General features: G+C 43.8%; 2 protein-coding genes across 3 annotated transcripts in view; one reads left to right on the forward strand and one right to left on the reverse strand.

Moving 5' to 3' along the window:
* The first annotated feature begins 1715 nt into the window (after positions 1-1715).
* trim37 (tripartite motif containing 37) lies at positions 1716-12382 on the forward strand. 2 transcript variants are annotated; one of them, XM_088441000.1, is made up of 25 exons: positions 1716-1919; positions 2739-2816; positions 2890-2991; positions 3158-3198; positions 3348-3464; positions 4085-4172; positions 4254-4376; positions 5017-5140; positions 5433-5500; positions 5786-5910; positions 6122-6172; positions 6261-6342; positions 6610-6686; positions 6762-6941; positions 7143-7257; positions 7921-8121; positions 8201-8334; positions 9126-9208; positions 9821-10057; positions 10138-10446; positions 10621-10761; positions 10823-10979; positions 11062-11168; positions 11467-11583; positions 11693-12382. In XM_088441000.1, the coding sequence occupies exons 2-25, from the start codon at positions 2796-2798 to the stop codon at positions 11725-11727; spliced, it is 2835 nt and encodes a 944-aa protein (XP_088297126.1). In that variant the 5' UTR covers positions 1716-1919; positions 2739-2795; the 3' UTR covers positions 11728-12382. The 2 variants fall into 2 exon arrangements, with proteins under 2 accessions (XP_088297126.1, XP_088297127.1); XM_088441001.1 differs by having other exon boundaries at positions 10138-10407.
* An 86-nt stretch (positions 12383-12468) lies between these two features.
* Positions 12469-24903, reverse strand: part of ppm1e (protein phosphatase, Mg2+/Mn2+ dependent, 1E) — a 28124-nt gene continuing 15689 nt past the window's right edge. Inside the window, exons 2-7 of the mRNA XM_088441005.1 lie at positions 20829-20950; positions 19387-19586; positions 18886-19074; positions 18671-18814; positions 18428-18521; positions 12469-18350 (exon numbers count right to left, since the gene is read on the reverse strand). Coding sequence (XP_088297131.1) covers positions 17530-18350; positions 18428-18521; positions 18671-18814; positions 18886-19074; positions 19387-19586; positions 20829-20950 — 1570 coding nt within the window. The 3' untranslated portion in view covers positions 12469-17529. The remainder of the gene's footprint in view (positions 18351-18427; positions 18522-18670; positions 18815-18885; positions 19075-19386; positions 19587-20828; positions 20951-24903) is intronic.

The raw sequence follows: 24903 nt of genomic DNA on the forward strand, positions 1-24903 counted from the left end.
GTCTCAACTGATTTTTAATCATTTGTTTTTTGGTTTTTATAAAAAGTACTGAATCAGATTTGATGGGTTAGGTTAGGGAAAACAGGCAAGATATAGCTCATGAGAAACTTTCCCTACTACATTAGGCAATACAGTTTAGGCAGATGGCTTCGGGCGACGTACACCAGAGGGCGCCAAATCCTGAGTAAAAATTCACTATATAAATACAGTACTGAATATTCAAATGACATATTTCTACAATATTGACATTTCAAGTAAAAAAAAGAATTACTTTTCAAAATTAATATAAACAAGTAAGTGAAGAAGAGCAAGTTGATTTTTTTTTTAAATCAACACTCTTACCGGCTGACATATTGTCTGCTATCTGTATTCAGGATTAGTTGCTGTACATTTCTAAAAGTAGTATTCTATTCGTGTACTTTCACTTTAAATGGCATGAAGATGAAATAATTCCGTTGAGTAATACAAGTTGAAATAATGGACTTTTTTTTTGGTAAAAGGTAATATTAAAGAGCTATCAAGGGCATAAATACACTTTTATTGCTCATCTAAAAAGTTAAAACCACGATAATCTCCTTTGTGCAGTAATGATGCGAGATAATTGTGTGAACATGTCAAAATCGCCCAATATCTATGTGCACAAGGAAGAAAAAGAGTGGAGTGACAATAGGCCAGGTGTCACCAACCTTTTTGAAACTGGGAGCTACTTATTTTGGAATTGAGGGTTATCCTAACCCTAACGCTTTTGAATTGTTATTATATAATATTATTAATATTATTAATTGTTAAACTATTAACGACTGTATTAAAGCATTAACTTTTTTTGTAAGAAAATGTAAATTATTAAAAAAAGAGACCAAATAAAATCTGTTGGATGCTCGCTCGTGTTTCTCCTTCCAGCACAGAAAAACAACAAAAACATGTTGGTTTTATGATAAGAGCATCCGTGCTGGCCTATGGTGTTTTTGGTTGTTTGTTTGTTTTATTTTAGAAAGGACATTGGCCTCATCTTACAAAGAAAAAGAACCAAGCTTTGTCAAGTTTAGCAAAAAACACACTTGAGGTTGTTTCCATGTTCGAGCCCCACAGAGGAGCATTCTGCACACTGCTCCACTGCACCGCAGGGTGTGGGGGACTGAAGGGGCCGATCCTGTGGAGAGCAGCTGGCTTTGCTCTTTGTATGCAGCAATGGCTGTTTTAGAGTGAGTTTATAAAAAATGTTGGAATGAGTTGACGTGGCTCTCTTTCTCCCTTTTGATGCTCCATAACGCTTTCAGATCCAATTCACAAGGGTCTGGAGCAGCTTCACTGTATTTCAACGTCGAGCATAGAATAGAATAGAATAGAATAGAATAGAATAGAATAGAATAGATAGATAGATAGATAGATAGATAGATAGATAGATAGATAGATAGATAGATAGATAGATAGATAGATAGATAGATAGATAGATAGATAGATAGATAGATAGATAGATAGATAGATAGATCTGAAACATGTTATTTACACAAACCAGAAACCCCACAGTTGTAAGTAAAAACGGAGGAAAGATAAAAAACTTAACATTTGTTGCCGCTGTGGCGTGCTCATGGCGACCACAAGAGAGCGGCAGCGTCCTTGTCAGTTACGCAACAAGCAATAACAAACGAACAAGAAAACACCGAGTTCTGATTGGACACTACTAAAGAAGGGGCGGGGTAAACCAGCTCCCCCTAGTGTTATGGCACATCTTCCATTCAGGGCCCCAGGTTCAAATCGCTGCAGCCGGTCGATTCCCCGTCGCCTGTGCAAGGTTTTGTGAAGGTTTGGACGCCGGAGGAGTCCTGGCGTTTCGCCGAAACAAGGCAATGTAGCGTCGCAATTTTTGTAGACGTCGTATCAGCAGCTGGGACTTAACGACGTCCGACGACTTTCAATAGGTGGGCGACAACGGCTAACGCCAGCAAGAAGCTAGCTGGCCTCTCGTGCATTATTTAGCCCACTACAACCTCTCATATTTCACCCCTACTATATTTTCGAGAGAGAATATATGTTAACATTGATGTTAGAATGGTGTATTTACAATTGCTGAAACGTTTATCTTAAACTGGCAGGTGACAACAAGCCGTTTAAAGGTCCAACCTCTCATCGGCCACGACATCAGAACACCTGCTACCTCATGCATATCTTGGCTAAAACCTATCATGTGTATTATATATATTTGTCTCAATGCCTACATGCATAGACGCCTAAAGTCGGAGCTAATGGAGATGACAAAAACAATGTTTTTAATCACATACCAACTCTTGTTTCACCACATCAAAAAGCATCAACTTGAAAGCATGCAATAACTGATCCTTTATCCCATTCGTCCTTTATTCTTACTTTTCCCTCTGGAACTCCACTTCTTTACAACATTTCAAACATGGAACTGTTTATGCCTTTTCATGTGCGTTTGTCTCCATTGACCCCGTCTCCAATCCTGAATACCGACCGCTACGTTTTATACATACATACATACATGTAAAATAATTGTAAAATAATTAATGTAAAATAATGTAAAATAATTGTCCATATTTTTGTCCTTTTTTAACACGTTTGTGACCAAACCAGGAATTGAAGAATTGCATGTTCTGCTCTCGCTATTTGATTTAATGTAGAAAAAAGAATTGATTGAATAATCTAGTCCTAGAATAATTGTTTGTTGCTGCCGTGGTATGACTGAATACTTTTGTCACAGTGTCTTGTTTCATTTTTAGTCTACAGTGTCATTTTCTTCCCTGGGTGTCATAGACAAAGGACTCAAACTGGCGGAAATGGATGAACAAAGCGTAGAGGTTTGTTTTTCGCTTCAAACCTCAGGCCCCAGACCTTTTGAAATGTTGATGTTTGTTTTTGTGTGGTCCGCAGAGCATCGCCGAGGTGTTCCGCTGCTTCATCTGCATGGAGAAGCTGAGAGATGCCCGCCTCTGCCCGCACTGCTCCAAACTCTGCTGCTTCAGCTGCATACGAGTATGTGGACATGGACTTTTTTAACATTGCATTGCCATTTGGCAACGTAAAGTGGAAAAAAAAATAATATCAAGCAACAGCCCATAGCTGGACAAAACTTTTATTTGCTAAGACTGTCAGTAGTGTGTTTTTGTGATGGGGTTAATATTGAACTATCTGTTGACAGCGTTGGCTGACGGAGCAGAGGGCTCAGTGTCCACACTGTCGGTAAGACCTCCAAAGTCCCCCTTTCTGGAAAAAACATCCCTAAAAAGTCAGTGGATCTTCGGACTTCAGATCAGTGAGCCTCTATATTTGTGTGTCTGTGTGGCGGTCCAATTGCGTGTGTGTGCGTGCGTGCGTGCATACACATGCAGGGCCCCCCTCCAGCTGCGGGAGCTGGTGAACTGCCGCTGGGCCGAGGAGGTGACACAGCAGCTGGACACGCTGCAGCTCTGCAGCCTCACCAAGCAGGAGGACAACGACAAAGACAAGTCAGCTCCTCTCTCGGCTCTTTCATTTGGATTTTTCTTTGTTTGTCTGTCATCTGTTCAAATTGCAATAACAGTTTGTGCCTCTGTGGCGCTAATTACCTTTACAAGGGACTGTAGATGTCATTAACACAGGATTGTCTGTTAAGATTGATTTATTTAGTTTATCATATAATTAGGGCTGCAATTAACGATTATGTTAATCTTTTTTTAAGGAAGGGGGCATTTTTTTTTAAATTGATGATCCCAAAAGACTTTTTTGTATTTGGTTGCTGATGTGCTTGGCAAGGATGTTGAAAGGATATGTTTGCAAATATTTACTTTTAGGTAATCGATGAATCTTTTAGGGACCAGTAATTATTCAAATGAGCAGTATTTGCTTCTCGACTGGAACTATTCAGACTGATTCTCATATAACCAAATCATTAAAAAAACAGACAGAAATGTTTTTGGAATTTAAACTGGTTGGGAACAAAAGTTTTTTTTGTTTTTTTTTTTAAATGAAAGGGTGTTTATTTTTTATTATTAATTCAGCAATTATTCCAAAAGATACAGATTAATCGACGATTAAGCCCTGTAATTTTTGGTAAATGTCGATTAATCGTTGTAAATGATCCCTGCAGATGTGAGAACCACCACGAAAAGCTGAGTGTCTTCTGTTGGACGTGTAAGAAATGCATCTGCCACCAGTGTGCTCTGTGGGGCGGCATGGTAAACCAGTTTTGGTTATTCGAAATAACCACTTCTGCCTGTGGTATTATGTTCATCTATTGTGTGTGCATGTTTGTGCAGCATGGCGGCCACACCTTCAAGCCACTGGTGGAGATCTACGAGCAACATGTGACCAAGGTGAAGGAGGAGGTGGCCAAGCTGCGACGGCGTCTCGTGGAGCTCATCAGCCTCGTGCAGGAAGTGGTAAGTGTCACGTTCGATGTGTATTCCCTCTGTGTGGGAGTGATGTCATCATTGTTCATTCATAAAGGGGCATAGTAAGGTTTAAAATCAACATTACTACAGGTGTATAGTTATTTTCCAAAGCTTGTTTCTTAGTCACGCTGTCATCATGCTTTATGTATTTATTAATGTATTATCCAAGTATTACCCTATTCAATCAAAGCAATTTTGAAAAGAAAAAATAATATACATCAAATGTTCTGCCATCTGTTTCCGGAACTACATTTTTCATGGTTGTCTATAGCCAGAGTTGATTTAGGAACTCCAGATAATAGATTATTTATCATAATGCATTCTATTTCTCACTCATTCACCAGAGAATTTGTATCATGAATAATAAAGCACATCCTTGTAAAACTTAGAGACACAACATTTTTCAGTCACGTTAACACAATTTAGCCAATAAATTGTTTCTTGTTCCATTGAATTTGTTCTTTATTTGTAAATAAAAATGAACTTGAATTCGATTTGCTGATACTTGTAGAAAACCTGTTAAGATCTCTCATACCCCCTAAGTGCCTTCATGTACACCCAGTGGTGCTTGTCCCCTCGTTTGAGAACCTCTGCAATAGGTGGCGCTAACGTTTTGCTGTTGTGCCAGGAAAGGAACGTGGAGGCGGTGCGGGGAGCCAAGGATGAACGGGTCCGCGAGATCCGAAATGCTGTCGAGATGATGATCGCTCGTCTGGACAACCAGCTGAAGAATAAACTCATCACACTCATGGGTAGGTGTCACTCGCCTCTTCAAATACACCAGACAATGACAAACAATTTGCATTGGCAAAGAAATTCCTCTATGTATTTATTTTAGTGTTCATATATATATATATATATATATATATATATATATACACACACACACACACACAATATGATATATTCATGCAGGCTGCATGCAATCAGGCCTGTTCACACACACATGAATACTCAAGTCAGCACGCCTCCGTGGGCCTTCCGTGTTTACACGCAAGTGCTCTTAAAATAGAAAACATTCTCCACCTCCCCCGCCATCTTCAGGCCAGAAGACATCCTTGACCCAGGAGACGGAGCTGCTGGAGTCAATCCTGCAGGAGGTGGAGCATCAGGTTGGAGCCTTCCCTTCTTTTGCTGCCACTCGTTATTAAGCTTACTTGTAATAGACCAAACCTGAGGTGTAAATATCGATGCTGCAGCAGGTAAGGGGCACTGGGGCCCAGGGACTACTACTGGAAATTGAATTTACGCGAAGTACAATACCCAGAATAAACGTGGAATTTATTAGCCTCAAGTTTGGCTTGTTAAGAGAAGCTTGAATATCAGTGAAAACGCATTTGAGAGACCCGAACTTTTAGGTGACCAGCTTGAGGTTTGCGTGTGTGTGCATATCGTAGCTTCACTTGTGCACTAAGAGCGAGCTGATCTCCAAGAGTCCCGAGATCCTTATCATGTTCCAGCAAGTTCACCGGAAACCTATGCAGTCCTTCGTCACTACGCCGGTGCCGCCAGACTTCACCAGGTATTTGGCGCGCACGTTCCATTTTGCGATTTTTCAAAATCGTATTTGAAGACCGAAACAAATGAGGAATGTCTGGAAAATACACTTTTGGGAACAGTAAACATATCAATTATTTAAACATACACTCAAATGCAGTTCCAAAGTTAATGAACTCTTACATGAATGGCGCAGGTCTCTGTTTGGAGGCAATTTTGTACGTTTGTGTTTTCAGTGAGCTGGTTCCTGCCTATGACTCCAGCACTTTTGTCTTGGTCAACTTCAGGTACGTGTCTGCCGACATAGTTGGGCTGCTTATTTTGATCGAGCTCTCGTCTGGGCTGCCACTCATTTGCGCGTGTGTGTTTTGGCAGCACTCTGAGGCAGCGGGCCGACCCGGTCTATAGCCCTCCTCTGCAGATATCCGGACTCTGTTGGAGGCTCAAAGTCTACCCAGTGAGTTCCCTTTAGCGCACAGGTGTCAAACTTGAGGCATGTGGACCGCTTCCGGAATATCGATGTTGCATTTCTTTCCAATCTTCATATTTTCGGCATATTGTTCCACATTCCAAACACTCATACTGACAAGGTTGACATCACTGTCAGACATTGATAGAATATTCTTAAATTCTCAGTTTTTCTCTTTCCCGGCATTCTTTTTATAGTTAACTCATTTAATTGCCGAAGTGACATCAAGTTTAATTTGATCGCTTGTCTTCTCAGGATGGCAACGGCGTGGTTCGTGGAAACTACCTCTCTGTCTTCTTGGAGTTGTCCGCCGGACTCCCTGAAACCTCAAAGTAGGTCTCCATGCCCACATTTGCTCAGTCTGAGTCCCCGCTCTTCTCTCGACGGCGGGTTTTGCTTCTGCCTAGGTACGAGTACCGCGTGGAGATGGTCCACCAAGCTTCCAATGACCCCAGCAAGAACATCATCCGTGAGTTTGCCTCTGACTTTGAGGTGGGCGAGTGCTGGGGCTACAACCGCTTCTTCAGGCTGGACCTTCTTGCCAGCGAGGGCTATCTGAACATGCAGACGGACACGCTTGTGTTGCGGTAGGCTCTTGCTGTGAACCCAGCTTTGTTGTCAGCTGTGTATTCCGGACCCACTTGCAATAAATATGCTGTACGGATACACTGAGTGATTGAAAAAAAAAAATTGTACTTGTTTTGTAACTGGAAAATATGAATAATTGAAAAAGTATAGCGGGATCACAAACTGAAGTGCAACTGCGTTGTTTGATTTGTGCCGCTCAGATACCAGGTGCGATCGCCCACTTTCTTCCAGAAGTGCCGAGACCAGTACTGGTACATCAGCCAGCTGGAATCGGCTCAGAGTGGCTACATCCAGCAGATAAACAACCTCAAAGAGGTGAAAGGGGGAGGGAGAGAGTTTGCCAATGTGAGGGGGAGGAACATTTGAGGAGGAAGTCGTTGTAATTCTCTATCAGAATATTACAGTGTAGGGCTACAACTAACAATTATTTTAACAAGTTTATGTCAATCAATGAATCGGATCAAAGCATGTTTTCATTTCCAACCCTTTCTTCAAAAATAGGACGTTATTTCACATTGACAGAGTAGGGAATGGACATAGAATTTATTTTTGATTCACTCACTGGTTTGTATTGTAACGTCATAAAAAGCAGCGACTTAAAATATCGCCGCGGTATTCCAAAGTCAAAGCAAATGTTTTCATTTGCTTCAAAACAAAGATGATCAGTCAAGTACAACACAAATCATAGAATATTTATTGCTGAGAAGCGGAGATTTTAATTTAAAAAAGCTACCTAAATGATTCGTCCATTAACAGAAATATTGATCTATATGTTAATTGATTAGTTGTTGATTAAGCATTGCACCTAAAGACTAATGCAGGTGCTCATTTTGCGTCTGTCGTAACGCTAGCACATAATGCAAAATGCCATTGGCTGGCTAATGAAAATTAGCATGGATGTTCCTATAATTGTAAAGCTTCAAATGGATGCTACGTCAACACGCGATAGCAGCTGTGTGAACACGCATATTTTCCCAGAGGTTGGCCATCGAACTGTTCCGCCACCGCTCGTCGCGCAGCTCCTCGCCCCCCGACCTGAGGCTGGCGGCCGGCGGCGCGGCTTCCGAACGGAACCCCCGCGCCGTCAAGAGCGACGACGACGACATTCAGACAACGCTGAGCAACGGCAAAAAGAGCGACGCCGGCGAGGAGGAGCGCACCGTGCACGACGACTCCAACGTGAGGACCTTCGGCCACGCGCACGCCTTGTAAAGTGCCGCGAGAGACTTCCTGGTGTCGTCTTCCCGGCGTGGTTCAGGAGCTGTCGGACGGTGACCTGGAGGTGGACTGTCTCACTGAGGAGGAGGTCAACCCGCTGGACGTCAGCAGCACATCGGGAAGCTCAACGGCCACCAGCAACACAGAGGAGAACGACATTGATGAAGAAACCATGTGAGTAGTAATAGCAAATAGCCAAATTGAGCCCCTCCTAAAAAGGTTAAGACATGCCGACGTAAAATGCGGTGCCATCGCCATTTGTACCATTGGTCTAAATGAAACTCCTAATTCACATCAACATAGCTCGTTGGCTCCATGTCACTTGGATTTTGGTTGAAATTTCCAAGATGGACCTAGTATATAAACTGTTGAATGCATTGTAAGACAAAAGAAAGGCATGCAAAAAGTCAGTCAAAACAGTAGTTGAAGTGAGAGACTTCAAAGGTTTACACAAGGTCAAATCAGGCCTGGGTGATATGACCAAAAAATAAAAGTGCTATCCCTGTGTTTACATTTTTCATTCATCCAGAAATAAATCATGTGCAAAATGTTCAAACAACAATGTAAACTAACTTTACACTATTTTTTAAATTATTTAAAACTTGCGATAGTTTGGAGCAAAAACGTATTTAAATGGCACAATGAAGTAGTTAGTAAGCATTGTTTACGCTCTGGAAACCAGCTATCCACCATTCTGCCATTTTCGTAAAAGCTCATTTTCATAATTTTGCTCATTTTTCAATATGATTTATTTCCCAGCCTTTAGCCAAATTCAGTTTCCCTGTAGAGGTCGTGTTGTATTTTTGTTTCAACTCAAATCAAATGTCAACCCAAAGCTGTAGCTTTCAAACGTTTTGTGAGTATTGTCATTCTGAAGACATATTTCAAGTATTTGTTACAGCTCTTGTCTTACAAGTCATTGTTGTACCTAATGCCTTGGTTGTTGTTACCTCACGCCCGTTCAGGTCAGGCGAGAACGACGTGGACTTTATCGGGAACCTGGACGCCGAGGACGGAGAGCTTCCCGACGACTGGGACGGAGCCTCAGGTGCAAACTTCAACCTTGTCCTTGGAAAGAGTGCGTTTCATCTCCTCGCGGATGATGACTCAAACGCTCTCGTCTGGCGGCGCCGTTTCGGCGTGCTCTTATTTCTGGGAGACGGGAATGCTGTCATGCCGGTCACATTTTTAGCGCTTCCCGGTAGAGACAAAGGCCCCCTTCGCTTGATGAAGCGAAGGGAAAACTGAAGTCAGATAGAAGCACTTGTCGGCACAACGAGAAGTCGCCCTTAATCATAATGATTTTACAAAAGATATTTTCAAATGTAAGAAATCGAAAAATAAATGACCTACGTGCATGGTGTGCCATCAGCAGTAAGCATGGTGTGAGTGATTTTGAGGAGCGATCAAAACATTACGTTATTGGCATTATGTCAAATACATGATGACTCAAAAGGCATTTCAAACCACGACTCCATCAGTGGGAGGGACATGCTCTCCTGTAAACAAATAGACTCTTTTAAGGAAGAGGTCATGGAACTGACCGTGAATTGTAATTGGCGTTCGCTGATCACATGACAAAGCGCTTCGAGGCAAGCGAGCACATTTACGGTCATGTCGCATATTTATGTTTGTGCGTGGCCCTTTGCCTCATCTTCAGGTGGTGCCAGCTCCTGTCTGCGCGCTGCACTTCTCAGCGCCGCCATTAGCCAAGCTCCCGGCGGAGGCAGCGGGGCCGCTTCTGCCGCCGGCGCCGCCGGTGGCGGAGGCGCCGGTAACCTCCTGGACATCGACCCCGTCTTCCTGATCCAACTGCTGGATATGAAGGCGCAAAGCAATGCCGAGTCCCTGTGGGGTCTCCAGCCTCGTCCCCCGTTGTCCCTCCTTCACGGACAAGGTGCGGGCAGCACCCGATCGTCTTTTGGTTTCCTTTTTCAATTCCTCGACAGCAAAGCGTCTCTTCTCGGTTGCCTCCAGCCGGTTTGTCCTCAAGGAAAGACCGGGAGCGGCGTTCTCAGGCGGTGCGCCGCTCCGCCCCGGACTCGGCGGTGCTCGTCCGCCTTAAGGCGCAGATGGCCGAGGTGCGCAGCAAGATGTCCGACGTCAAGAGCCAGGTGCTGGAGGCCCGGGCGGCCAGCGATTCGAGACCCGGCCCGTCGGGAGTCTTTGGCGCCGACGAGGCGCCCTCGCATCACCCCGACCCGGAGTCGGGGGACGCACGCAAACCCGGCGTGCTGGCGCCGCTCGGTAGGCCGGCCGAAGTCCGCTTCCGGTTGTGTCGTCCCGGTAAGAATTTCCTAAATATCTTATCGTTGAATGGCAAACTTCACATGAGGTGCTAGAGCCTTTTGAACTTCCAAGGATGTCCAACTTTGTGTCTCTATAACCTGTCCTATTAGCTCTTGTCCTTCTATACGAGCTCAATTGTGGAGTGACTGGAAGCGTCTCACCCTTTTCCAGGGCGGAAATGCATACTGTCTGTCCTCGAAAGCACCGACGCTCCGGCCGATCGTCAGAGGAGTCCAGAGCGGACGGAGACGGACCCCAGAGGAAGGGACGCTGCTGCAGAACTCGGCCTGCATCTCAAGGAGGCCGCCGAGGGTCAGCACATTGTACCGCTGGCGCGGGATCCGAGACGTGTTCTCTAATTGAAATGCCGTAGGAGGAGCGAAGGCGGCGGATGATCCTCAGGCCTCGGCAGAGCAGGCGTCCTCCAAGCCCCAGCTCTACGCACCATCGGGGCCCAGGGAAGACATCTTCTCCTTGGCGCGATTCAGCTACGTGACGGCTGCCAAAAGCTCCGACATTAGGAGCCTGGGGTGCGGCTCGGCGCCTTCAAATCGAACAAGAAAGGAGAGCGTATTGGAATTCCACACTTTTTTTTTTTTTAAACCCCCACAGGGCAGCCATGTTAGATTCCGAATCGGAAAGCTCAGGAAACTGCCACCATTCCTTGCTGGAGGGACCCTCGTCACAGCCGCATTCCAGGGAAGGCCAGTATGACTCGGGTGGGTTTTCGCAAAAACACGTTTGACCAAAGTGCGGTTACTATGTCACATTGATGTTGTCAGCATCTGGGTGAAATTTCAGCTCCCAGCTGTCTTCTTTCAATGCTTTCCCTTTGATGCGAAATACCTTTGATGTAAAGATCAAAGGATTGGACAAAATACTGCACAAGGACAAGCGCAACATTAAAAGTTTGTATTTTTGTTACCAGAGGGTTTTCGCTTGAAGTCTTTTGGGTCATCCACTTTCTATACTGTGTAAATGTATTGAATAAAGTGGCGGCGTCCGTCTCCCTTGCAGAGCCGGAGCAATCCTTTCTGCAGGCGGCAGTGGTGGCGATGAGCAGCGACACGGAGGACGAGGACGCGCCGCACAGTGCCGGCTCTCGCTATGACGACCAGACTCTGCCCTGCACAGGTAACCGTGGCAACAAGCCATCGGCCACATCATTAGCCACACTACTACGACATCCGATACTGGCTGGTCCTCAAATTTAAAGAAGCGTTTTTGTTTTGGTCCGTTCAAGGGGAGTCACTCACTGAAGATATGACTGACAGGTGATGCCCCCCCCCCACCCCCACCCCCCCACGACCATTTTGAGTACCAAGTGGAACTGCCTCTTCTGTACACAAACATTTCCAAGGCTTTCTTCCACCATCGCAAAGGTCGTATGTGAAATTAACGGTTGCATTTGACTGCATGATTTGAATCCATGTATAGGAAGACACTTGGACATTCCGTTTCTTATGTTTTGTTTTTGTCGTCACGCTTACAAGAATTTGAATACAAAGTTTAAGAGGAAATCGGGAAGCGTTGTTGCCACGGAGACCGTCATCAACATGCTGAGCAGAGCTGTTTGAAAGTTCTCGTTTTGATGCACTGAAACAAAAAGTTGAACATCGAGGCTGCTTTAAAAAAAAAAAAAAAACTTCTTTCATTGCACTTTATAAGCGCCCAGTTTTTTTTTTTTTGTCTGAGTCATTTAATTTTGGAAGGATTATTTCTCACCAAGTGATTGTTTTGAAGACAGTACACCCTTTTTTCATGTTCTGTCATCTCTTTAGTTTGGAATTGAGCCACGGCAACAACACGGATTGGAAATGTTTGCTTGATGTTTTGTTTGTTGCTTACTGCAAACGTTCCCCCAAATGCACTGATCCTTGTTGCAAATGTCCCTTAAAGTTTCTCACAGAATAAAGCCTTTGTTTTAGCATTACTCGTGTCAACTCTGTTCTTGCTCTGGTCCTTTGCCTCGAACCTACTTTGCACGTTTTTTTGTTTAAAAAAAGAAAACACAAGATATTGGACTTTGTAGTTGTTCTAGTCTTTATATACATGATAGTTAGTCACCAGTTACAGTACACATATGTCTTGATTTATTTACTATATATACTAGAGAAACACACGTCATACACATAATTATTTCTTTTGAATACTTGCGTTCAACTTAACCTGCGTTTCGTCAAAGGGGGTTCCGACTTGAGAATCGGACACACCCCCCCACAAGAAGTTTTTGCTTGTTCACGAACGCATTATTGCTTACAGAGAGAAGAGAAAAAGCTTTTCAGTGTACGGAGACACAAAGCACATTTAAGGCGACCGAAATGATCGAGTAAAAAGAATCACTGACAACTCTTGTGGGCTAACTCCATTTCTGACGAACTGACGGAAGCCTGGAGTAAACATTTCCAACTGACAAATACGTTTGTGTGTACAATTCCGCTAAAAACATACACATTTTCCCATAATGCCACAAGGTATTTATTTGCGCATATCTTGCGGAATTAATGGAAGAAAAATCAGAGCAGATATAATAAATGACCAAAGAACAATGTTTCATTAATTTGAGAACAACTTGTGCAAAAAGCGCAAATTTATACCTCCTGACATTTTGCTGAAAAATATGCTCCGTTTATAGCATCTAGCCTACAAGTGCGTTTCAAACGACTGTCAGTCAAAGATGTTTACCGTACATTGGCAGCATCATGCTTCCGTATCTTATCGCAACCCATGAAAGCATCACTCCTTGCTAAAACATCCCAAAAGTCACGCTTCGGCTATTTTGGATTTGGACCACTTCTGCGCCAAATGTTTATTTTCTACTGGCATTTTTCTTGCAGCTAAGTAGGATGACACCCAAACGGGATCCAACTGTCGAAACTATAAACTAGGACGGTACATCCAAATTTAAGTGGATCAAAACGCCATTAATCTGGTCCAAATCCAAAAATGGAAAAATACTGTTTGTCAGAATAAATATATCAATCTTCCAGAACGTATGGCAGAAATCAAACTTAAACTCTCCTAAAAGGGTTAAAAAATGGAGTTAGACCACCCAAATCTCGCTTTTGTTAAAAGAAAAAACATGTAATTGCTCCCATTATCCAAGAAAAAAAAGGTATAACGTACAAACAAGGCAGTTACGAGATCGTGAACACAGGTTTTATTCCTGAGGCCATGCTCCACCAGCTCCAGCAGATGACGCTGTGGTAATCCGAAGCGAGTGTAGCATTTTCTCAGCAAAATTCGTGTTAAACACAAGCCTGTTTTTGTTTGCTGTTTTCTGAAAATTGGGGGCGTAAAATTGCGCTCACCAAACTGTCATCATTTTAGTCATATACGAAAGGAGAAAGCCTTCATGTTGGCATCTAAAATAAACCACGACCTCATTGCAAGGAAACTGGGAGCAATGACAAAACGCTTTGTATGACATTTTATGTGCATTTAGTGTGACAGTGCTCATTTCCATCATCATGAAGGGGTAAATATATATTTTTTAACAGCACAATAAGAAAGGATCTTGATATAATGACATCTAAGCAGTATTATTGATTTCATACCTAAAACAAAACTTCCTTTCCTGATGGAGTAACAGAGGATAAGTTGGTTGAATTCAAAAGGAGTCTTTACTGCGAGATGGTGTGTGTTCTCAAAATAAAAGCCTAGCCGCTACTGGTGTGCACGACTCACAAAAGTCGGTAGTGGGAATTCCTGTGACTTCCACTCTGTCTTTATCTCTCCTGCAAGCTCCAGATAACACTAATCTGGAGGATAGTGGGCCTACTCTTCTAAGGTCTAGAAGAGTCCTTTTGAGAGAGGGGTGAAACGGAAGAGAAGTGGCAGTAAAACAGGCCACAAAATCCAAAAGTGGCTTTCTTGTGTCAGAAGTGTAAAAGCCCAATCCCCACCGATTTTTGTGAGTCGTCCATACTGTAACCTGATTGGCAAAATGTGGTTTAAGGCGGGTAAAATAAAGCTGCAGATATGATCACAATGATTGAGCGATTCATGGTCATTTGTGCTGTGTGTAGCAGCAGGAAAGCGTGGCAGTCTTTTACAGCTGTCGTTGAACTCCACAGAGCCCCGACCATACCGTTTGTCCGCGTTTGCGTTTTACGCAGAACCCAGCAAAAGCAGGATTTGGCTACTTTTACGCAGGCGTACAATAATCAGATCAGCAACTGGCGAGACGTATAATACGTGTCGAGACAATTGCTTTCAACACTGCAAGGCGCGAGAAGTAAGCATCGGGCGTCACGCGGAATTGCTAAATACTCTCACAATGCAGGCCCAATTCTATTACAACCTCCGAAGGCAAAAAAAAACAAAAAACTGCCGGGTCACATTTCAGAAAAATACTGGCTTTGTTACATGAAGAAAATTACTCCCGGTTAAAAGACAGGAGAAAAACAATAAGGTTCAAATTTACAGGATTCGCAAAACTACCTCACCAAGGCGAGTTGGCTTCATTTTCTACTCCAAGTTTGTGCCGGAACGCTGACACGGTACTTAAAATTGGCAGGTTAATTTCTTAGTAGTGACGCAGGAAGCTACCAGCTTTTTAGGGGCAGTAAAATGTATGAAAGCACCTTCGGAGGTGCAGAACTAGTAAATGCAAAGAAAATGATGGCTTTGAAAGGCAGTGGGGAAAAACTGTGATAATACCTCTGAAGGCGGAAAATTCACCGGTTTGGCTGAAAACTCCCCGTTCTGTGTGCCATTTATGCAGAAAAGCGACATGGCAAAAGGCAGAAAAATTCTAAATCTTTAAGGGAAATGACAAACATGTTTTTGATATAAGTAGTACTATATTTCTTAACACAACTGTGGTCAGCCTTTGTATGAAATGAAAGTATCATTTGATGGAAAAAAAAAATCCATCATTTATTAGATCAGGGATATTAGCGGTTATTTAGCACGCCGGTTGTGTAATATCCGCACTGCGGCAAAATATTTTTGCATTAGAAGTAGGTTATATCTTGCTTGTTATTTTATATAGATTACAGTGCAGCCATGGACGGCATGGTAATTGATGTTAGCGCTGTATTAGCATTGCAGCAAAAATATTAATACTGTAGTTTTATTTACAGACAAAACATCTGTGTTAGCTTCCTGAAGAAAGTTAGCAACACGGGAACGTGCAAACAATGTAAAAAAAAAAAAAAAAATGAGTTGAAAGATAGCTTATTACGTGTATAGATCATCAAACAGTTTTGCTCAGCAGGGAGACAGGAAAACCGGACAATAGGTATATAAAAAAAAAAAAATAATACACTTGGATCATTTTTCATCAAAAAGCTCTACCTTTAGCTAGTTGGCTGGCAGTTTGTACTTTTGATAGTTTGAAAAAACTAAACAATGTTGGACCACTTGCTATTCGAGTATTTCATTCCTCCCACGTTAAGACAACTTTACACAGCATCACGGAGAAAAAAAAAAGATCTCTGACCGCTTTATTTACTTTAAAGTTGTGATACAACTAGTAGGATGGCTAGGTTTTCTAGCTAGCTGACAGGCGTCCAATTTTTACGCTAGTTTAAGAATACTTTTATGGTATCAAAAGAAAAACGAACTTGGGCCACTTTGCTGATATTAAAATTGTTACATCGCTAATTATTTGGTCAGCTGGCTAACTGGTTTTCAGTCATTATGCTATCTTAAGACAACTAGTAGGATGGCTAGGTTTTCTAGCTAGCTGACAGGTGTCCAATGTTTACGCTAGTTTAAGAATACTTTTATGGTATCAAAAGAAAAACGAACTTGGGCCACTTTGCTGATATTAAAATTGTTACATCGCTAATTATTTGGTAAGGTAGCGAACTGGTTTTCAGTCATTCTGCTAGCTTAAGACAACTTTTACGGTATCAACAGAAAAAAAAAAACTTGGAGCACCGAGCTGATAATTGTTATATTGCTAATTAGTTGGTTAGCTAGCTAATTGGTTTGTAGTCATTATGCTAGTTTAAGACAACTTTTCATGGGAAAAGTGGCACTGAATCGTGATTTAATTTGATTGACAATGTGCTGGATTAGTACATTTACGAGGAAGAAGGCTTTGAGAAAAGGCACGTGTTTCCTAACTTTCCAAATGTCCGCTCTACGTCGGGCCGACGATAATGCCGATTGGCGACGACGCACAACACAAACCCAAATCGCCCTTTGTCCTCTCCCAAAAACCCATTAACGCGGGGGCTAAATCCGACTCGGGGAAAGCATGATACCGCATCTAATCAGGTAAGTGACTACTAATCTTGCGTAATCCAGCGGTTAAGTGCTCTTATCTGTGGACAAGCCACGGTCGGATAATGGGTAGGGTCAACGGAGGGGTACGTTTGGAGGGGCAAGAAAAAGTATTTGAATTTGCCCTTTTTTAATGTGTGTGGGCAGAACGTGGCGGCGAGGTCTGATGACCCACCTAAAAACAATTAAAAAAAAGCTTTTCTTGAAATGTGAAAAATTGGGACACTATGCTGATAGACGCTTTTGATAGCACGGCTGGTCTTGTGGTGAAACTAATTCCAAATTTCTGCAGGCATGAACGAGATAACTAAATAGCACAAGTATAACGATTGTTGACTGTGAGATGGCACCTTGAAGCGATGGAGTCCAAATGGCTTGTAACCAACAGGAGGAGGTTCACCTTGGGGGCTAAGTCCACCTGATGGGGTTACAACTCCGACAATGTGCTCTGTGATAAAAATGGAATGAAAGTAAGAGCTGAGAACATTTAGAGAGCGACTCCTTTAAACCTAGTCAAAATCTGGATTAATTGATCGTTACCATGCCGACTGTGAACCGACGCACAGTGTCCCATCTGGTGAGCAAAACCATCAGTGCGCACACTTAGTGGCTTCACGATGATGTGGTATACTTTGGAGCAAAGCTTGTGTTTGGTGGGCTGGCTGACAGGAGCTTTTTTTTTTTATGTGCCTTTTTTTTTTTTCGGACAGACACGACCAGTTGATCATCACTTTACGAACGCAAGAGCCACAACTATCTAAACTATTCAGAAAAAAAAAATGTGTTGGCTAGGTGAAGGCTAAACGAGAAGGAGGTGCTTCCGTGTTCGGGCGGCGGCTGGCTTCAGATGGCGGCGTCACGGGGAAGGCGGGGCACAGCCGCGCCCGGCCTCCAGACGGCAGAAAGGTGCGGCGAAGCCACCAGCTCGGCGAATCTACGGCGCCTCCCGAGGTCGCCGAACCTGCGGCTGGGCCCGGGGACCCGGCCGAACAGCGAGGCGGTCCAGGGCCCCAGCGGGTCCGTCATATCGCGGCGGTACCTGCGCCTCTCCAGGAAGCGCGAGCCCCGGACGGAGGGGACGCGGCCCCCCGGCGTGGGCCCCACCAGGCTGAGGCTGGTTCTGTCCGTGAAGGAGTCGGTCCGGTCTTCGTAGGCCAGGTCGGCGGGGGCCGAGCACTGCTGCAGGGGCCACCCGCCGCGGCTTTTGCCCCCGTTGTCCGCCGCGCTCCCCCCCTCGCCGCCGCGCTCCGCCCTGGCGGCCCCCTCCTCCTCTTCCTCCTCTTCTTCCTCCTCCTCGAGTTCCTCCTCCTCGGCTTGGGCGGCGGGCTCCTCTGGCGCCTGGGCCTCGGCGGCGGCCTCGTCCTCGTCGTCCTCGGCGCCGACGGGCGCCGGCGGGGTGCGCGGGTCTCGCAGGAAGACCGCCACCACGGTGATGTTGTCGCTGGAGCCGGCGTCGCGGGCCGAGGCCACCAGCTTGTGGGCCACCATGGCGGTGTCGCCGGCGTTCTCCTGGAGGTGGTCGCTCACCACGCGCACGGCCTCGTCCGGACTCACCGTGTCCCAGAAGCCGTCGCAGGCCAGGAGCAGGTAGTCCTCCGAGCCATCCAGGGGGAAGGCGGCGTGGTCGGCGTCACCGCAGATGTAGGGCTTGTGCTCCGAGTCGCCTGGCAAAAGAAGGCCCGTTCGTTTGCGGCTTGCGATTTTTTAAAATTTGATTCTTGGTAGCGGGTGGACAGATTACCTATGGCTCGGGATACCGACAGGCTGCCGTTAACCCTCCACGTCCCAAACCAGATCACGCAGCCTCCCAGGGCTTCGATCCTTTGCTTCTCATCCTGGTGACAGTTATGTAGAGGAAATGTTATTTGGTTTCCGACTGTAACCGAGTTGAAAAGTCAAGGTTTCAATAACTGCGAATATTGTCTATAACCGGTAAGGAGCGCTTTTATTTTTTGCCTCAAGACAACCAAATCTTTCCGGTTACCTCTCTGTCCGGTTTGTGGGGCTTCATCAACTCCACCACTTCTCCCCGGCGAACCAGAATGACCTGCGAGTCTCCCAGCCAGGCCACGTGCAACGTTCGGCCGCGGAGGAAGGTCACCACTCCCGTCGTGCCGCAGCGCAGGTTCTGCCGGGGTGAACGCAATTTTGCTTCCCGACTCCCTCGCTAGTTTACAGAGTCGTGGCGTCGGCGTTTACCTCCCGTGAGGCCTTCTTGACGAAATGCTCGTCCGTGATTTTGAAGGCGCGACGGAGAGCCTCGCCGGGGTCCTGGCTTAGCGAGTCCTGACGCGCCAGGTTGACGTGGAGATGGTTGGCGGCATAAATGGCGGCGTCCACGCCGCCGTGCCCGTCAAACACGGCAAAGAATGCCTGTTCTTCTTGATCCTTAACATACAAAACACCTGGTTAGGATAAAAACTGATGAAGTTTTTGAAAATTCAGCCCAAGAAACCAGTTTCACGAAGAAGGATCTGCCACTTTGTTTTGTTTTGCTACCAAATTTGAATCTTAAAATGATAATAAATTGTATCTTTTAAAGGTCCCGCCCTAAAGAGACCCATAGGTCCTTCTTACTGGCCTTCCACATTTGTTATATAACCAAAGCTCTAAAAGCGTGAGTCACTCTTTTTGATAAACCTTTCCGATTCCGAGACATTAAACCTTGAAGATAAAAAAAAACAGCTCCTGAAGCTCTACCTGAATGTTGAAGAGTGTGTTGAAGTCGGGGATGATGATATGCCTGTCCTCCATCTTGCGTCTCATGTTCTTGATGGCGTGGATGGACGTCTCGTAGTAGGGCTGCGGACGGCGGCGGTAGGGCAGTTCCTTCATCCATGCGCTGCATGTGTCAAAAAGTCGGTTGAAGATAAGTCTCGCCAGCTTGGCCGTCTCGATCTCTGAAATGCAATGAAATCAAACAATGTATGAATCACGTCAATGGTTAACAATCTGAAAGGTTGGGACAGCTTGCTGTGATTGAGAGAAACATGAATTTTGTCCTTTACCAGAAGAACCTGAAGGAGAGGCTCCAGCCATCAGTTTGTGCCCTCAAACTCAAACGCTCGAGAGCAAGTGCGAGAACCAAGTGAAAGTTTCAAGTGGCCGAGTCAAAGTTTGGATTTAAATCCAATTGAGTTGCTGTGGTGCGACATTAAAAGTGCAGTTTATCCTTGATAACTCTCCAATATGGCAGAGTTGAAACAATTCTGCAAAGAAGTGTTCCAAAATTCCTAAACAGCAAAGTGAAAGACTAATCAGCCATTTTGGCAAATGTTTGACTTCAGCCATTGCTGCCCAAGGTGACACAGCACGCTATTGGGTTCAGTGAGTCGATTTGTTGTGAAAAGAGCTACAATCCCAAATTTTCCCTATGTTTTAAAAATACTCTAAGAAATGATTCCAAACAGCAGGAAGCAGACTAAAAAAAAAAAGCCCAGCCAATTAGAAAAAGTCCCTGTTTCCACTGCAAGTAAGTGACACACTTGTGAACGTCAAAGCCCCAGCGGGAGCTGTTTTACTTTTTCCGAGAGGCAGATGAGAGAAGTTCGCAGATAAGTGAGCGAGAGGGGACGAACGAGAGGGGCAGAGGCCATTAGGACTCAAAGGCGACCTACTAATGCTTGCTGTAGGTGAAACAGTCAAAGAGGGAAGATTGGGGGACAAGAGTGGAGGAGTGACAGTGCCAAAGTGGTCCATGTTTGCCTTCTTTGCACTTAAGTTCAAATACTCAAGAGCAATTCAACAATTAAGAAGAACAAACACATGCCAGTGGTTGTGCACTGCTCTACTTTGATTATTCCACATTCCTTGTAACACCCTAAAATGCCACAAGATGGAGCCAAAGCTCTGGCTAACAGGAAAGGAGTGTTGAGGACAGCCTTGGTAAAAAGGCCAGCCACCCCCGTAGTGTTAAAATAGAACAGATAAAAGTATAAAGTATTCTAAAAACAATGAACACTTATTAAATTGCAAAATTAAACTAGTAAGTAACAGTAAGGAAATATTTGTACTTTGTTACTTCCCAACTGATTATACAAAGCAAAATCACATTTCTCATCAAAAATGTTCCTCTGGCGTTCCTCAGAGCTCAATCCCAGAGCCCTTCTTTTTACGTTACAATCACAAAGGGTTGGACTCACGTGGTAAGGGTCCGACTCCATCTTCCCCACTCTTGATGAGATGGTGGATGGTGAGGTCACTCTGGAGGATGCTGTCTGACGTCGCCCTTGCCAAGGCTGCCGCCAGCGAGCACGGACAGTTACTGTAGATTTGGATTGGAAACAAGACCACACTGTTAATATCTTCTGAGTCTACTTGGAGATGTACAGAGAGGCTTGTGAGGCTGGTGGTTTGAATACAAACGGGCGCATGACCACTTCACAGTAGACAGAAAGGAATAAACAGCAATACTGTACATGCAGTATGTATTTTGTATTATAAATAAAAAAAATATGGCTGAAAAAAGGTCTTCCATGATCTGACAAAGAACAATAGGGGAGAATGGTCCTGTTGTCCTGTGAAGGGGGTGTGTGGTGGGGTCTACGCACTACATAACAGGTGTATTCAGACACTAAAAGCTCAGTTGATGAAGCTCAAAACCGTGCAAGCCTCTTTGAGGGAAGTCACGATAGAAGAAAATAAAGATGAAAGTATGGAGAGGATGTCTCCCAGCATTCTTTCCATTCATAGAACCCCCCCCCCCCCCACTTGACAGAGGGGGCGGATGCTGAGGCGAGGAGCTCCGATTGGCCTGGGTGGTCCCTGCGGAGATGAAGGCAGTGCACCAATGAGAGCTCATCGGAACTCGTGCATCACGGTCAAGACGAGTGGCGCGTAGGAGGATTAAAAAGGAGCGGCTTAATCTCATGAGCCCGGAGCGCACACCGAAAATCAGTCGCGCATCACTCTGTGGGAAGAAATGCGGCGACGGGAAAACACAGCCTTTGCTAATAGGATGCATAACAGTAAATATGAGAGCCGACATGAAAGGCAAACATCGGATTAAATATTGCAGTAAAGCAGTGGGGGCTGTTTGCGCCTCATAAACAAGTCACGCACGCGTCACCAATATATATATATATATATATATATATATATATATATATATATATATATATATATATATATATATATATATATATATATATATATATATATATATATATATATATATATATATATATATATATATATATATATATATATATATATAAAACGCATCACCATACCAAATAATTTATGGACACCAATGCATTTACAGTGGACCCCCAGGTTATGGTGTCCCTGGCTTACGTTTTTTTTTCACGCTGCAAAGTGGAATAATACGTTTTTTCGTCCCTTCTTTACGGCATTTTTCCCACTTTACGGCATCAACAACAAGCACAAAATTCAAACTCGGCGGTCAGTGTGCGTGCGAATGACTCTGCGAGTCACACCGTGCTCATACGTCACTGCATGAGTCACTGCATACGTCACTACAATGGTGGTCTGCTATTGGTTGGCGTCCGAGGTCACTAAGATGCTGGTCTGCTATTGGTCAGCGTCACGGTGTCGTAATACGCCGACATGCGACCTGAGATTTGAGTTGACTTGAGGCTTTTGTTACCAATTATTTTGAGATTTTACCTGGGATAAAAACCATACGCATGAGCTAATTAGCATAAGTTTCTCTTTGTCCGCCATACGACGATTTCGCCTTACGATCCCGACTCTGGAACAGATGAATTTCGAATGGTGGGGTTCCACCGTATTTTAACACCGACAATTTCATTTTGAAGTTGTTCCCAAAAGCATTGGATGACTTTATACCAAAAGTCACAAGTCACGTTATGATACAAAACTGGCATTTTATGGTAAGTACCTGTTGCCATATATTTAAAATGTTGATTACAAAAGTTGGTCAGACATAATTAAGTGCAAATAGTTGTTTGGGTTTATGTGTTCATATTTGTTTTCCACCCAAAATAATCTCATTAATACCCAATGTTTAAATATCTGCAGCCCTACAGGAGAAATACAGAATGTTCCAATTACTTTCCAAATCACCCACAGCGATATTTTGGGTTTGGAAGAGCAGTTTTATGTGTAGAAATGCACGCAGCGCTACATGAAACGTGGTTTGCTATCCATATTTGAGTATTTCCCTAACTGCTCTCCCATGATGCATTGCGCCACATTCAGGAGGCTGCAAGTATGTGTTAGTCGATGACTCATGCATGCGGCGGTCATGTTTTTTTTTTTTCTTTCTTGATTTTACCCTGCAATAGAGCATCAAGGTTGTTGCCACGGCAACGGAGCCAATCGACAGACAGTCAACCGTGTCGGCTGTCCTCATAACGCCATCCCGGCGTGATTTTCCTCCCTTACACAGATGCCGAAAAGTGGAGTTGAGTGTCCTTTTTTTTTTTTCTCCTCTCTTTCCCTTGCGCTCAACAAATCAATCAAAATGCGATTCCCCAAAAAGGAAAACAAAGCGTCGTCTGTTATTTGTATGTGTGCAGCAGACGCCGGGTTGAGAGAACACGCTATCCTCAAGAGGCGAGATTACGTAACGCGCAGAGGGCCAGTTCGCCTTTTACAAGATCGACTCCTTGAAGAAGGCTGTTAGAGGACGCAAATGAATTCATTTGTGTACACGCGCGCGCGCAGACACACATGCACGCGCACGTTGACACACATGCCATGTGGTGCTTTGGCATCCTCGTGATAAACTGCAAGTGTGGGCCACAACGTTAGGTACACCCACACAATCTTATGACAACACACGCAAGAGCTGTATTATTACATTTTTCATTCATATTACCGTTTTAAAACACTTATATTTAGAAGAAAAACTATTCAGATGTTTTCCATGGGGTTTATTTTGAAAGTATGCCATTTTTTTTAACTAAAAAAGAGAAATAAAATAAATGTTCGCTTCTTGATAATTGGTATTCGTGTCTTGGTATAATTGGTATCTACTCAGAAGTTGAGTACTCGTACTGGTTTCGGGCTGAAAAAAGTGGTACTGAACTAAAAAAAATGTTAATTTAGATTATGCAGTATGTTTCTTACTGTAAGGGGCACTTAAAATGTTTCAACTTGATAAAAAAAAAAAAAAAAAAAAAAAATCGACAGTGCGCCTTACAACCGGGTGCACCTTATGAAAAGATGTCAAAAAAAAAGTTGAATAAAGTTGTTTGCTTGACTTGTTTGCTGTATTGGTTTCTTTTTGCTCTTGTGCCTTATAACCAGCCCTATAGTATAGAAATTTACAAAATACAAGTATCCATTGAGACTATAATCTGGTGTGCCTTATAGTCCGAAAAAAACTGTAATTTTTTAGATATTTATATACTGACATTTTAATTACATATTCATACTTAAGATTATATATATATATATATATATATATATATATATATATATATATATATATATATATATATATATATATATATATATATATTATACTTCTGAAAACAAATCTGACATGATTTATCCCACTACTGAAGAGTTAAGAGCCAAGGATTATTGTTATGATTGTGTTAAATGTCATGTGTCAGCCATGTTAACAAAAAAGCCTCCTCCCCCATCAACATTTTGCTCTCTCAGCAGTTCTATTTTGAAGTACACCTCTGGATGTTTGCAGAGCCGGGCTGCTGACGTAACGCGCCGAGCGCTTGCAGAAGCCTCAACGGGCCGACCGCTGGATGCATTCGCCAAACGAAACGCATCAGAGTTTCGTGTGGTGCTGTTTGCTTAAGCCTGTTTGTAACACGCTCTATTTCTCTTTTTTCATCTGGCACAGTTCAGATCTGGAGGGAAAGAAAAAAAAAAAAAAAAACTTGAGGCGGGATTATGTAATTCACCAACCGGATTAGCACAGAATTGACGGGAGCCAAGAGGGGAGTGGGCATCCTGCCATAACCTCAATTTTGGTGATCCATTGCACTGATTTAGTAGAAACAATAAGCAGGTCAGCCATTTTTAGGAATTAGAATAACTTTAAAAATGTAATTTTTTGTGAACAATAGTTAATTAAAAAAAAAAAACTCCAGCCATAGCACTAGCCTCAATGCAATGCCCTAGCTCCGCCTCCAGTCATCATTGTGACGAATTCCCATTACTGCTGCCTGCAAATTGTGTACAAAGTGAGTATAGAGATGTTCAAAATCATTTTTCAATCAGAGCAACGCAAATATTCAGTGGATGTGTCAAGATGTGAGAAAATCG

The sequence above is a fragment of the Hippichthys cyanospilos genome, chromosome 18 (assembly GCF_059441005.1).
Source record: "Hippichthys cyanospilos isolate Australia breed blue-spotted pipefish chromosome 18, RoL_Hcya_1.0, whole genome shotgun sequence".
NCBI classification, from domain to species: domain Eukaryota; kingdom Metazoa; phylum Chordata; class Actinopteri; order Syngnathiformes; family Syngnathidae; genus Hippichthys; species Hippichthys cyanospilos.